The sequence below is a fragment of the Dipodomys spectabilis genome, unplaced genomic scaffold (genome assembly GCF_019054845.1).
Source record: "Dipodomys spectabilis isolate Male_0828 unplaced genomic scaffold, ASM1905484v1 ptg000052l, whole genome shotgun sequence".
NCBI lineage: Eukaryota > Metazoa > Chordata > Mammalia > Rodentia > Heteromyidae > Dipodomys > Dipodomys spectabilis.
The window spans coordinates 4784523-4800000 of record NW_024870729.1 but is presented as its reverse complement, the minus strand read 5'-3'; the positions used below and the strand labels follow the sequence as shown (position 1 = coordinate 4800000).

Genomic DNA, 15478 nt, shown 5'->3' with positions numbered 1-15478 from the left:
AACATGAGACACACATATAGGAAATATTAATGATTTGTATTGCTTACCACACTGTATAATTGGCAGCATTTAACTCTATTGCATCTCGGGTGAGCTTAAAGGCACGTTCACTTCTTTCATCACGCTGCAGAACAGCTCGGAAATAATCATAAACATCTCTAACTGAAAAGAGAACACAGACACAGAGCTGCTTTAGGACTTAGGTTTCTTATCTAAAACTATCACTTTAAGGGGCTGAGAAGGTGGCTCAGTGGTAGAGCGCTTGCCTTGCATGCATGAGGCCCTGGGTTCGAATCCTCAGCACCACATAAGCAAAAAAGAAAAAAAGCCGGAAGTGGCGCTGTGGCTCAAGTGGTAGGGCGCTAGACTTGAGCTGAAGAGCTGAGGGACAGCACCCAGGCCCAGAGTTCAGGCCCCACGACTGGACCCAAAAAAAAAAAACAACTATCACTTTAATATAAATTGTTGTTATATCTACGTGGAAATATATTTTATTTCCATGCATATCACAATGAGTGCTACAGCCTCAACACATGAGCTACAATGGTCTGGCAATGCTTTCTGCTAAAGACACACTGCAACCAAATATCTGATATAAAAACTAAAGCATGTATCACCAAATACTTTCTTTTTTTTTTTTTTGGGGGTCCAGTCATGGGCCCTGAACTCTGGGCCTGGGCGCTGTCCCTCAGCTCTTCAGCTCAAGGCTAGCACTCTACCACTTGAGCCACAGCGTCACTTCCGGCTTTTTCCTTTTTGCTTATGTGGTGCTGAGGAAATGAACCCAGAGCCTCAGGCATGCAAGGCAAGTGCTCTACCACTGAGCCACCTTCCCAGCCCCCCAAATATTTTCATACAGCTGGTTTTCTCGTATTTAATTTTGATCACATTTTTAACTTAAAATATGTACAATGGTAGAAAATACAAATGATACAAAAAGGGGGCTGGGAAGCTGGCTCAGTGGTAGAGTGCTTGCCTTGCATGCATGAGGCCCTGGGTTCGATTCCTCAGCACCACATAAGCCAGAAAAAAAAAGCCAGAAGTGGTGCTGTGGCTCAAATGGTAGAGTGCTAGCCTTGAGCTGAAGAGCTGAGGGGCAGAGCCCAGGCCCCGAGTTCAGGCCCCACGACCGGACCCAAAACAAAACAAAACAAAACAAAACAAAACAAAAGATACAAAAAGTTCAAACTAAATTTCCATTCTAGCTGGGAGCTGGTAGCTCATGCCTGTAATTCTATCTACTCAGGAGGCTGAGATCTGAGGATGGCAGTTTGAAGCCAACAAGGGCAAAAAAGTCCATAAGACTCATCTCCAGTTAGTCACCAGAAAATCAGAAGTGGCACTGTGGCTCAAAGTGGTAGAGCACTAGCCTTGAGCAAAAGAACTGAGGGAATCCTAGCTACTCAGAAGGCTGAGATCTAAGGAACACAGTTTGAAGCCAACCTGAGCAGGAAAGTCTATGAGTCTCTTATCTCCAACAAACTCAGAAAAAGCTGGAAGTAGTGCTGTCAGGTAGAGTGCTAGTCTTGAGGACAAAGAAGCATAGGGATAGCACCCAGGCCCTGAGTTCAAGCCCCAGGACAAGCAAAAAAAAAAGCAAAGAGCTCAGGGAAAGCACTCAGGATCTGAGTTCAAGCCCCAGGATTGGCAAACACAAAAAGCTCCATTTTCTTAATTCACACATTGTTCAAAAAGAAATGTGCTCTTTACCTGACTTATGTAACTGTAACTCCGCTGTATATTACCTGTATAATAATTATAAATCAATTGAAAGAAAAATTCACAGTACTCCTCCCCAGAAGGAAGCATTCGTAACTGAGTCTAGTATATCCAATATATTTATGCATAGACAAGTATACAGTCTAATTCACCCTCATTGTTTTACATAAATGAAACCCATATATAATGTGTTTGGCCCTCATAGATCTTTTTTATTGTTAATTTTTTATTATTATTATGAAGGTGATATACAGAGGGGTTAGTTTCATAAGTAACGAATATATTTCTTTTTGGAAAATGTCACCCCTTCCTTTGATCTCTCCCATCCCCTCCCACATTTTCAACATAGTGTCTACTGAGTACCACCTTTGTTCCTCCATTTCTATGTTGCCCCTTGCCCCAAAGACAGATAAACAAGTCAAAAAAACAAACAAACTTATTTCCATTACTCGTGGATTATTAAAGGCAACACAAACATCTATGGAAAACTATTTTTTAAAACTAGAATTTACATACACATTGATTGAAGAAATCCAGGTCCAGGAAGTTTTCTTACAGATACACTCATGTATGCAATGTGCTTAATGATACTCATCAGAGCAATGGTTACATAACACAAAAACTGAAGAGGAAGTCATGAGAACCTCTGGCTTACAGCCCAGCAGAACAGAAGATGTGGGTATTCTGAGGACCCACCATTTCTAATTACATATATATGAAGCACAAAGAGATTATAGCAAACACTTCACCTTTAATCTGTGCACCCATGTATTAATTCTGGATAGTTAATTTGAAAACTACATTAAACTATAGGTCACCTAGACCTGAAGAATAACTTGGTATGGAAAATTTGACATAGGGTGTCAGAATTTTTTTTTTCGGTCATAGGACTTGAACTCTGGGGCCTGGGCGCTGTCCCTCAGCTCTTCAGCTCAAGGCTAGCACTCTACCACTTGAGCTGCAATGCCACTTATGGTTTTCTGGTGGTTATTAGAGATAAGAGTCTCATGGACTTTCCTGCCAAGGCTGGCTTTGAACCATGATCCTCAGATCTCAGCCCCCTGAATAGCTAGGATTACAGGATAAGCCACCAGCACCTGGCAGAAATATTTCTGAGTGGGGCTGGGAAGGTGGCTCAGTGGTAGAGCGTTTGCCTTGGGTTCGATTCCTCGGCACCATATAAAGAAAAAAGCCGGAATTTGGCGCTGTGGCTAAAGTGGTAGAGCGCTAGCCTTGAGCTGAAGAGCTGAGGGACAGCGCCCAGGCCCCAGAGTTCAGGCCCCACGACCAGTCGTACCCCCCCCCCCAAAAAAAAAAAAAGAAGTATTTCTGGGTATAAAGAAAGTTTTCCTTTTTGATAACTCCAAGAGTGGAAAATATCACTCAAGAATGTAACTTCTTTACAAATTCTGAGATGTACAAAATTCTAACTCTAAAAAGTTGAGTTTTAACTACTGGAATAGCATGGGTCAGTAGCTTCCTGGGGCCGGGAAGGTGGCTCAGTGGCATGCATGAGGCCCTAGGTTCAATTCCTCAGCACCTCATAAGCAGAAAAAGCCAGAAGTAGTACTATGGCTCAAGTGGTAGAGTGACAGCCGTGAGCTAAAGAGATGAGGGACAGCACCCAGGCCTAGAGTTCAGGCCCCATGACCGACAAAAAACAAAAACAAAAAACAAAAAACCTTCCCACCAGGCACCAATGACACACCTGCTATCCTGGCTACTTAGGTAAAAATTGTGGTTCAATGCCAGCCTGGGCAGGAAAGTCCATGAGACTCTTATCTCCAATTAACCACCAAAAAGTCAGTAGTACAGCTATGGTTCAAGTGGTAGAATGCTAGTCTTGAGCAAAAACGCTCAGGGAGATGAGTTCAAGTCGGCTCCACTTTGTATTTTGGGTTTGTTTTTTGTTTTTTTTTGTTGGTCGTGGGGCCTGAACTCTGGGCCTCGGCACTGTCTCTCAGTTCTTCAGCTGAAGGCTAGCACTCTACTACTTGAGCTACAGCGCCATTTCCAGCTTTTTCTGCTTATGTGGTGCTGAGGAATTGAATACAGGGCCTCATGCATGCAAGGCAAGCACTCTACCACTGAGCCACCTTCCCAGCCCCTCCACTTTGTATTTTTAAATAGGTTTTCCCTAACTTTCCCCAACCCTAGTAGTGGAATTAAAGACATGTAGCTTGCTTTTCTTTGCCAAGTTTTTAAGTTTTAATTCAGATCCCTATACAGTGCATAATCCAGATCCTATTTTAATTGAAATCATAAAAGCATCATATAGCTCAGACTATGACAAATCCAAATCCAGTCTCAATAGAAAGTAAGTATTATATTCTCAAAGGCACTGCTTTACTGACATGTGTGGCTTAATTTTTAACTTGTTCACCATTTCTTCTCTTCTATAAGTTTGAATTTTGAAGTAGTTGTCCGTGAATTTTTGATAGTTTATTCTCCTCTGTGGCTTCTAACAATAATATATTTAATATTTTTTAAATTATTTGCATCTTTATATAGTTATATATATATATTCTGACCATTTCCTAATGAACTCTGAGGTTTACATCTACTTTACTATAATTCTTCTCCCGTAAATGAAAATTCCTTTATATCTGAATCTTAAATATTTGTAATTTTGTTTTAGAATGTCAATTCGTCTGTAATTTATTTTCATGTTCATTAAGATATGAAATAGAGCATAATTCCACTTTTATTCAAAGGTATACCAAACTAACAACCCATTATTTTTTCATAAAAATACGAGATGTCTCTTTCATCAAATATTAAGTTCTCATATTGAAGACTTTTTAGTTCTTAATAGTTTATTAATTTCTATGGTAGCTGCACATAGTAATTAGTAAGCTTATTATTGTTTTCATATTTGATAAGGCAAACCTCCCTAACACTATTCTTCCTACTTAATGAGTACTTGTCACGGTTTTATAATCAACAAATAATTGCTTTTTTGTAAAAGAGGAATGATCTCAAATAACAAAGCTACAACTGAAAGAAAATCATGCACATACACTTATAAAACTAATATTTTACTTTATTGCCTTCCCTAGAAGAACTAATTTAAAATTTTCATGAGTTTCAATTTTCAAGGCATTTTCTGTTATCATGAAAAATGACATGTTGAAGTCAGGTGCTGTTGACTCATGCCTGTAATCCTAGCTACTGGGAAGTTAACATCGAAAGATCTTCACTAAAAGCCTGCTCAAGCAGGAAGTCCATGAGACATGTCTGATTAACCACCAAAAATGATGGAAGTGGATACATTCATTAATTGCTTTGCTGACTGATAACTCCTTTACAACTACTTAAAGAAAAATGTAAAATACTAAAATATTTTAAAAAATTTTAAGTTGAATGCCGGTGGCTCACGCCTGTAATCCTAGTTACTCAGGAGGCTGAGATCTGAGGATCACAATTCAAAGCCAGCCCAGGCAGCAAGTCTGAGATTCTTTTTTCTTTTTTTTTTTTTTTTTAGGGGGGGGGGGTCCAGTCGTGGGGCCTGAACTCTAGACCTGGACGCTGTCCCTCAGCTCTTCAGCTCAAGGCTAGCGCTCTACCACTTGAGCCACAGCGCCACTTCCGGCTTTTTTCTTTTTGCTTATGTGGTGCTGAGGAATCGAACCCAGGGCCTCAGGCATGCAAGGCAAGCACTCTACCACTGAGCCACCTTCCTAGCCGTCTGTGAGACTCTTATCTCTAATAAACCACTAGAAAACCAGAAGTGGCGTCTGGGGTTCAAGTGGTAGAGCGCTTGCCTTGAGCTGAAGAGCACAGGGACAGCGCCCAGGCCCAGAGTTCTAGCCCCCCAAAAAATTTGAAGATGGAAGTGAAATTATAGCTTAAGTGGTAGAGTGCTAGCCACACAGAGACAGCACCCAGGCCCTGAGTTCAAGCCTCAGGACCAGCACACAAAAATACACTTTGTCAAAGAAAATATTCCACTTATTTTAATTTCAGTAAATATATTCCAACTCTCAGCCCAACACAATATACTCAAATTATATTTTCAAATGCTAAATACTTCAGGATTTAAAAGCATGTTTCAGTTTCAGAAACTAAAGTTTATTGTAAATAAAACAGTAACACAGTTGTTAAGATTTTATATGCAGATCAGTGCATGGAAAGCAGAATCAGTAGCTATTATTGTTATAGTACAACATTCATTACTTACAATATCTCCATTCTTTGAACAAAATAAAACTTTTAATTATGAAATTTTCAAAAAAACCCACTAAGTTAACCCATAAGAAATTCAAATGCTTATTAAACAAAAATTCATTGTCTATCTTGCTACATATTTGTGAATTTCAACTTTATTACTAAGTTTGACTTACAGACCTCTCCCCAATTTAAAAAGAAAACTTACATTTCTCACTGTAGATAATCTGGACCACTGGACTGGGACCATCATTCTGTGGCACTGGATCTATATCAGCCCATTCTGCTCTGTCTCTGAAAATACACTTTTTCTCAGTGATTATATTCAAATACATTAGAAGAAAATAACTCTCTCTGATGATTTTAAAAGTGGCAACAATCAAGGGAAGAGGAAAGTGAAAAAGAAAAAGGAGAGAATAATTTTGAAATATAGTACAACTATATATGAAGATGACCTTAGGACCTCAGTGAAAACTGTTAATAGGGAATTCAAAGAAAAGAGAAAGCAACATAGAGGGCTATTCTGAGCAAAATATATGAACCTCTGAAATGCAGTGGTGAGCTCCTGCAATTAATACATACTTAAAAAAAAAGAATGGCCAGGTGCTGGTGGCTCACACCTGTAAATCCTAACTACTCAAGAGGCTCAAATCTGAGGATGGTGGTTTGAAGCCAGTCCAGGAAAGGCCATGTGAGACTCTTATCTCCAATAAACTACTCAAAAAAGCGGGAAGTAGCACTGTGGCTCCTTGAGGAAAAAGCAGCTTAGGGACAGTGCCCAGACACAGAATTCAAGCCCTAGCACTGGCAAAAAAAAGAAAAGAAAAGAAAAAAGAAAAAGAAAGGAGAAAGAATGGCAGGAAAGTAAACTATACTCTGTTGAGTAGGTGGGTATTAGTGGGGGAACTGGGCTAACAAGGAAAGAGAATAGGATAAATATAGTCAAAATAGTTTGTATTTATGTATGAAAACAAAATAGTGAAATCCGTCCAAAACTCTTTTAAGGAGGAATGAGCCAGGCACTGGTGGCTCATACCTGTAATCCTAGCTACTCTGGAGGCTGAGGTCTGCAGATCGTGGTTTGAAGCCAGCCAGGGCAGGGAAGTCTGTAAGACTCTTATTTCTAATCACAGAAAAAGCTGGAAGTGGCACTGTGGCTCAACAGGTAGAGTGCTTGCTAGCCTTGAACAAAAAGGGCAGTGCCCAGGCCCAAGCCCCAAAACTGGCAAAAGAAAGAAGGAAGGAAGGAAGGAAGGAAGGAAGGAAGGAAGGAAGGAAGGAAGGGAGGGAGGGAGGGAGGGAGGGAGGGAGGGAGGGAGGGAGGGAAGAGGGGAATAAGAAAGAGTAACAGGTTAAGGCTGACTGGGACACATGTGTACTTATGTGGAAATGTCACAAGAAAACCTGCTCTGGTAAAACTGATGTATGCTAATAAAAAAAAAAGTCTGCTTATTTTTTTTTTTCTTTTTTTGTCAGTTGTGGGGCTTGAACTCAGGGCCTGGGCGCTGTCCCTCAGCTCTTGTTCTTTGGGGGGGTCAGTTATGAGGCCTGAACTCTGAGCCTGGGCACTGTCCCTCAGATCTTCCTCAAGGCGACCGCCCAACCACTTGAGCCACAGCGCCAATTCCAGCTTTTTTTTCTGCTTATGTGGTGCTGAGGAATTGAACCCAGGACCTCATGCATGCGAGGCAAGAGCTCTACCACTGAGCCACCTTCCCAGCCCAAGTCTGTTTATTTTAAAAAAAAAAAATTTTTTTTGGTCGTGGGGCTTAAACTCTGGGCCTGAGCACTGTCCCTGAGCTCTTCAGCTCAAGGCTAGCGCTCTATCACTTAAGCCACAGCACCACCAGCCTTTTCTGTTTATGTGGTGCTGAGGAATTGAAGCCAAGGCCTCATGCATGCAAGGCAAGCACTCTACCACTGAGCCACCTTCCCAGCCCCAAGTCTGCTTTTTTTTTTTAAATTTATTTTGGAGTCCGGTCGTGGGGCCTGAACTCTGAGCCTGGGTGCTGTCCCTCAGCTCTTCAGCTCAAGGCTAGCGCTCTACCACTTGGGCCACAGCACCACTTTCGGCTTTTTTCTTTTTGCTTATGTGGTGCTGAGGAATCGAACCCAGGGCCTCAAGCATCCAAGGCGACTGCTCTACCACTGAGCCACCTTCCCAGACCCTTATTTTTAAGGGGGGGGGGGGGGGGAGGGAAGGATCATATCTACATTAATACTAGTAATGTATTGAGATATTAATGTAATCATCAGTGAAGTCTTCCTGAACAAGCTTTGCTTCTTGACCCTAAATTTTACTTTGAAAATAAAATTTTTTTAAAAATCCCTTGGATTTGAAAAAGTTAATAAGCTAACAGTTTCAAATTTAAGCCGGTAATCCTAGCTAACCAGGAGGTGAGATCTGAGAATTGCAGTTCTAAGCCAGCCTGGAAGGAAAGGCCACGAAACTCTCATCTCCAATAAAGCACCAGAAAACCGGAAGTGGCACTGCGGCTCAAATGGTAAAGTGCTAGCCTTGAGCTGAAGAACTCAGGGACAGTGCTCAGGCCCAGAGTTTAAGCCCCACGAGCCACAAAAAAAAAAAAAAAAAGAAAGAAAGAAAAAAGAAAAAAATTAAGTTTCTGTAAGTGGCAAACATGTTTTTGTAGCAAGTATACAAGTTTGTTGTGTTTTGGGTTATTTTGCAGTACTAAATTGAACTCAATGGCCTACATTGCTAGGCAAGGGCTCTACTTCTTAAGCCATTCCCTCAGATGTTTAGTTTTCAGACAGGACCTAGCACTTTTGGGCAGGACAAAAACTATGATCCTCCTAGCATAGTTGTGACTGCAGATGTTAACTATCATGCCTGTTTATTAAGATGAGTCTTTATAACTTTTTGCCTAGAGTAGCAGGGACCACAACCCCTTGATCTGTACCTCCCAAGTAGCTAAGGTTACAAGCATGATCCACCATGTCCTCCTGTAAATACACAAGTTTTAACTTAGAAATCAATTTCACACAGGGGAAAACTCAGGGCTAAGTGACTGGTTCACACCTGTAATACTTCCTTTACAGGAGGTTGAGATCTGAGGATAATAGTTAGAAACTAACCCAGGCAGGAAAGTAAGTGAAGCTCTTATCTTCAATTAACCACCAAAAAGCCAAGAGTAGTGGTAGACTGCCAGCCTTGAGTGGAAAAAAGCTAAAGGACAGTGCCCAGGCCCTGAGTTCCCAGTATACGTACACACATTCTCCTCTCTCTTCTCTCTTCCCTCCTTTCTCCTCTCTCCCTCTCCAGAGTCAGATGTAAAGACCTGAATAGTTTACTGGAAACTGACATTTTAATATCAAAGTAGGGCTCTTTTAGCTATCATGTGCAAAGCCCTGAATTTGATCCCAAGCACCCCACAGAGGGGAAAAACAACAACCTAAATTAATGCAAAAACTACTAGTTCATTGCAGAGTAGAGAGATGATCCAAGAGGTAAAAAAGAGCAGACTCGGGATGGAGAAGCAACTCGTGGCAGTGCTTTTCTAGTAAGCACTAGAACCTGACAAGCTTTGGAATCTTATGTCTGCCTACGCAGGAATATTAGCTTATAGCCTTAAGACAGTTAGTTAAACTTTCTGAGAAGGCTTGTTTCAGTTAAACTTTCTGAGAAGGCTTGCTTCCTCATTTATAAAATGGAAATATCACCAATCAACTTTGGTCTGTTTTGAGGATTAGATGAGTCAACAAATATGAAATACTTAAAACATGAGTAACATACAGTATGTATTCAATGACTACTATTCATTATAGATGCTAAAATAACAGTACAGTGGTCACAATAAGTTATTATATGTTACCCTGTGAATTGCCCAGAGTGAACAAATTAACTACTTTTTTTTTTTTTTGACAGCCATGGGGCTTGAACTCTGGGCCTCAGCTCTTCAACTCAAGATGAACACTCTACCACCTGAGCCTCAGCACCACTTGCAATTTTCCAGTGGATTTCTGGAGATAAGAGTCTCTTGGGCTTTCCTTCCTGGGCTGGCTTGGAACCTCAATCCTCAGATTTCAGCCTTCTGAGTAGGTCAGATTACAGGCTTGAGCCACAGGTCCGGCTTCTCTTACTTCTTTTCCTCTCATTCACATGTTACTTCACTATGCTGGTCAGCTATTGACACTGAAGATTTGTGGAATACAGACAAAAGTGAAATTGGGTCCATAACACAAGAAGAAATACAGGCAAACAATGACCTCAGGTGTGACACCTACAGCCTGTAGAAGTTGCATGGGAAAGTCATTTAGTAGTCCTTGAGAAATTAGACAGTCATGTAAGGAACCTAAGCATTTCTCAATCCAGAGAGAAATTTTAGTCAGTAAAACATTAATCCCAATAAGAAAACTTTATGTAGAAACTTTCATTCATAAAATCCAAGCAAATAAGCTATCTAACAAGTTTAGACAGACCTACAGAAGAAAATAGATTTCTGATTATTTCTTTAAGTTCATGGATGAACTGAGGAATAAGCATTCCTCTCTGAAAGCCAAGAATAAAGTGACGGGACTAGGTGTTGGCAACACTAGGAAAGCGCCAACAGTTACAGCAAGCGGTGTCTTGAATTATAGATGAGACGCTGAAGGATACAGTTCAGTTAACAAATCTTTTTTCAGGCAGGCTTTACAGCCAGACTTCATCCCTGGCTGAAGCTAGGTGCTAAAATACTGTTAAATGAAAACGCCACCGCCCTTAATGATCTTCTACCTCACGCTTCAGTAGAACAACCCGTGGGAAGCCATGGAAACTGGTTTTTAACAGAGCAGATCTCTCACCCTTATTTAAATAATTATTTCTTGACAGGCTAACCAAACAAGAGTTCGGGGACCACGGAAGGACGCGGGAAATTTCTTAAGAGACTCTCAAGACACCTAAATAGTCCAGAGCCACTGTCACCGGCGTTCCGCAGCGTCCACGCGGCTCACCGGCTGGCGGGGCTGGCGGGCCGCCGACCCGAGCCCGCAGCGCCCCCCGCTCCGCCGGCCCGGGCCTCCCGCGCCCGGCCGGGCCTCGGGGGCGTTACCTGTACAGGACGTAGGTGGGCGAGTCCAGGCTCACAAACCCGTCGTCCACTGGGGAAACCACTGCTTCTCCGGCCTCCGCCGCCATCTCTTCTCCCAGCAGCTCCTGGGGTGGCGGTGGGTGCGGCTGGGGCGGCGGCTGCTCGGGCTGGCCAGACTCGCCACCCGTCGCAGCTTCCCCGACTCCTTCGGTGGCAGCCATCACACCACAACCCGCAGCGGAGGCAGCGGAGGCAGCGGAGGCAGCGGAGGCAGCGGAGGCAGCGCAGGCAGCGCAGGCAGCGCAGGCAGCGCAGGCAGCGCAGGCAGCGCAGGCAGCGCAGGCAGCGCAGGCAGCGCAGGCAGCGCAGGCAGCGCAGGCAGCGCAGGCAGCGCAGGCAGCGCAGGCAGCGCAGGCAGCGGAGGCACCGCCCCCTCCCCCCCAGCGCGGCCTCACCCTATCCCCGCCCCCTCCGGGACCCACTTCCGTTTTCCTTGGGTCATACCATAGAGAGCGAGCCAGAGTCGCAGGGCAGAGGGCCCAGCTGGTGTCTGGTCTGGGCGGGGAACGGACAGAGCGGCTCGTGGCGAAGGGCGGAGGAGGTCTAGGCGGGCTTCCGAATTCCCTTGCTGATCCTACGGGCCTTCCCAAGGCTTGTGCTACCATAGCTAACTACTTTTGTTTTGTAAGGTTTGGGGCTGAATCCTGGGACTTAAGTATGCCAGGCAAATTTTCTAGAGCTACCCCGCAGATCCTAGTTGCTGCTGAGCACAGACTGACCAGTGGTGCAAGTACTGCTTGGCCAATAGTTCTGACCCAGCCTCTTCCTCCCCAATCCAGCAGGAGCTGGACTCCACTTTAACCGCGGAAGGAACTTCTTAAGGATATACTGGCCCAGTGCTAAGACTTGTAAGAAATGAAAGGCGGACTTTAGCTTTGTAAAGCAGAATTTCATTAAGCATGAGGTTTTTTTTCTTTTAAAACTCAAGCTTGGGATTATACAGTATCTGGTGAAAAGATAGGGAAAAACACAAATTATAGGAAATGGATGCCTTTATTTACTACCAGTTATGTGGCAGAAGCCCTATAGCAGTAAAAAAAAAAGTTCGCTTTGGCAGCACATATACTAGAATTGGAGCATGCCCCTGCGCAAGGATGACACGCAAATTCGTGAAGCGGTCCATATTTTTAGGAAAGGTAATATCTGAAGCATGTAAATTGGATATATGAAGTTCTACTCTTACAGAGGTGATCTTAGAGTATGGCTAAACATCTATATATGCAACTATTAAAAGAACTTAATTCGGCTATTAAAAAAAGTCTCTGCAGCACTGAGTTTATACTTTAGGAAGGGAGATTATGACATGATAACAGGTTAGATGGGGAAAGGAAGTATGGGAAGCAGCAAGCGGAATATGGACATAAGCACTATTGTAAGCATAGCTAGGGTTAAAAGCACATGAGCACTGTTTTCTTTAAACCTTACACTCACTTGTCCCGGGAGAGTGGAGGGAGGGGGGGGGGGGGAGAGAGACACGGGAAGGGAAAGCCTGATGGAGCAGAGCTGGGCAGGCCTCCTCAAGTAGCCATTTTGGGCCTCCTCGAGGAGCCATTTGAGACCTTCCTTTAGAGAGGCCTGTGGAGAGGCACTGCCCAGAACAGAGCAGGGCAGTCCTGTGGAGAGTGGGAAGGCCTGCAGAGAAGGAGGAAGGGAAGAAAAGGAAAAGCTCCCCTTTGGAGCTTTCGAGGTCTGAGGTTTAGCGGTTTGCAGACCAACAAATTGGTGATTTGCAGACCAACTAATAAAGGTCTGAGCTGCCTATTGGAGGCTTGGAGGTTTGGTGGTTGAGGCTGCTCTTGGTGCTGGGTATCTAGCCCAGGACAAGGTAGTCTGGTATAGTGTAAATTTAAAAAAAAAAAAAGTCACTTTTAACTGTGTCTCGATGGATTGTCCCACTCTTTAGAGGTCATGATTCTAGTCTACCATGGCAGAGCCCCATCTGCCTCTAGTCCCTTCTACTTCCTCCTAAACCTCTAGGTTACAAGAAAATCACCTCAGACAATAGCCATCGGCTACTCACTTCCCTGTAAGAAGGGGTCTTGCTGGTGCCTTTAGGGCAATAAACCTTTCTTTCTTCTCTGTGTAAAGTTGCACTTGTCCCTACCTCTTGGCTAAGTCTCCGCCCAGTATCTGTTACCTAGGTAACTGGCAGACCTGGAAGCAGTCACCTTCCCCCTCCTGCTATGTCAGCCTGAGCCACCTCTGATCACATGCCTCCCAACTGACCTTAGGAGTCCTAGACCCTCTAAAATACTCTAATAGTGTATCTTTGTGGGGTTTGTTTTTTTTTTTGGTCCTAGTCGTGGGGCCTGAACTCTCTGGGCCTGGACACTGTCCCTCAGCTCTTCAGCCCAAGGCTAGTGCTCCACCACTTGAGGCACAGCACCACTTCCGTTTTTTTCTGCTTATGTGGTGCTGAAGAATCGAACCCAGGGCCTCATGCATGCAAGGCAAGCACTCTACTACTGAGCCAGCTTCCCAGCCCCTGTCTCGTATTTTTATGGACTGGTGCTTTTACTCAGAAAAAGCCAGAAAGTGGTGCAATGGCTCAAATGATAGAACACTAGCCTTGGTGTCCAGGCCTGAGATTAAGCCCTAGCATTGGCCCCCCCAAAAAAAGAAAAGATTTCTCAAGCCACAAAAAGTTTACAAATTGCCAAAACCCACCAACTATTTAAACATCTCCTTCATAATTGTAAGGTCTGCCCCAGGCCAGGCAGTCACAGTGCAGACACCTCCCTACCTCTGGGCTAAGTTTCCTCCAGTATCTTTGTTACCTAGGTAACTGGCACACAAGGAAGCAGTCACCTCCCCCTCCTGCTAGTTTACATCCTGGGCCACCCTTGGTCATGCCTCAGGGTCCCAGGCCCTGAGGTCACATCCTGATCTAGTGTGGCCACACCTTTTCCCCCACCTGGTCACACTTTTTCCTGTCCCTGGCCTAGATAAGTTGGGGGAGGGGGGGGAGGGCCCCTTTTTTGGCCACGCCTCGCCACCGCCACCGTGCACATCAGGGGGAGTAGTTCGGTAAATGAACTTCTTTTCCTGCCTGAATAACACATGGTGTGCTCTTCATCTGCTACCTAATGAAACCTACATATTTAATATACCTTACAATAATGACCCATACTTAGTAAGTGGATTAACTTTGATATTTCTGAGCCCAACTAATAACACAGTGTATCAAAAAGAATGACTAAACAAACCTAGCAGGGAAAACACTTACCTGAGACAAACTGGACCTACAACTCCAATCAGCTTTTCCACCATAAATCCCACCTGCTGTTAGAGCTCAAGGAGTGCCTGTTATCAGATGTGCCCACACCCAGGATTGAGTTGTTTGCAATCTCTTATCTTTGTTTTGCTCTACTAATAAGCTTTCTTGGTCTCATCCTGAACCCATCCTATTTTTTTGTTACATCAGGAACTAGGAACCACTTCATAAAGTTGGTATTCCAGGGGTAGTTGGGGCCTCCTCCCTTCTAGGGCCTCCTCTTTGTAGCTTCCTCATTCTGCTAACAATAACTTTATCTTCAACAAATAGTAACTGCAATTAAAGATAAAGCTTGTTGTCGAAAGAATACAAATATTTCTGTGTGTAGATGTCTTTATAGGTAGGATAATGGGGAAAGCTTTCTTAAGGGTTGTTTGAGCAAAGATCTGAAAAAGGCAAATGCTTCTAGTTCAGGGGCACTGGAAATGTGAATAAGGGAGTTAAGAATTCGTAGGTAGGCTGGGAATGTGACTTAGTGGGAGAGTGCTTGCCTAGCATGCATGAAGCCCTGGGTTCAATTTCTCAGTGCCACATAAATAGAAAAACCCAGAAGTGGCCCTGTGGCTCAAGTGGTAGAGTGCTAGCTTTGAGCAAAAGAAGCTCAGAGACAGTTCAAGCCCTGGGACTTGCAAAATAGAGAGAGAGAGAGAGAATTAATAGGTATATATGAAGGATTGAACCCCACCCTATTGTCCCAGGCCCATACAGATGCCAGGCATAATCCCAGGTAGTGTGAACTCATTTGAAGTGCAGACAGGACAATCCACCTAAGCCCAGCTGTATACGTCTGAGGAGCCTAAGGCCTGGGTGACTCCATCTTGAGCTAGTAACCATCTTCTGAGGTATGAGTTATGCAGCTGACCATGAGCCCAACCTGGGAATGAACAGAAAAAAACAATTCCCGGGAGACTAGGGACATAAACAATCCTTGGGAAAACCGCAGGCAGATGCTGGAGGGCCAAGTGACCCAATAGTCAGACCACCGATGGTGTTTGTTTGAGAAAGGAACCATGCAGTTCAGCACGTTTCTCCTTGAGACTTCCCTGTGGTGGGAGCCAACCAGTTTAAAGTACGTCAGCCCCTTGATCTAACTAACAATCTGTTTCTGGTCCTTTTCCACTTTGTAGCCCACCAATTATACTATAGAATTGTTTTATGACTTTCCCGCAATGTGTAGTGATATGTTACAAGATGCTATGATGTATGCAAAGTCCCTGCCCTCCCTAAA

At 43.8% G+C, this 15478-nt stretch overlaps 1 protein-coding gene and 1 pseudogene across 1 annotated transcript in view; one reads left to right on the top strand and one right to left on the bottom strand.

Moving 5' to 3' along the window:
- The window catches only part of Fnta (farnesyltransferase, CAAX box, alpha), a 29834-nt gene extending 18640 nt beyond the window's left edge, over positions 1-11194 (bottom strand). Inside the window, exons 1-3 of the mRNA XM_042679481.1 lie at positions 10938-11194; positions 6095-6180; positions 48-162 (exon numbers count right to left, since the gene is read on the bottom strand). Of these exons, the coding sequence (XP_042535415.1) occupies positions 48-162; positions 6095-6180; positions 10938-11137 (401 nt within the window). The 5' untranslated portion in view covers positions 11138-11194. The remainder of the gene's footprint in view (positions 1-47; positions 163-6094; positions 6181-10937) is intronic.
- An 825-nt stretch (positions 11195-12019) lies between these two features.
- LOC122107706 lies at positions 12020-12105 on the top strand (annotated as a pseudogene).
- Positions 12106-15478: the final 3373 nt, after the last annotated feature.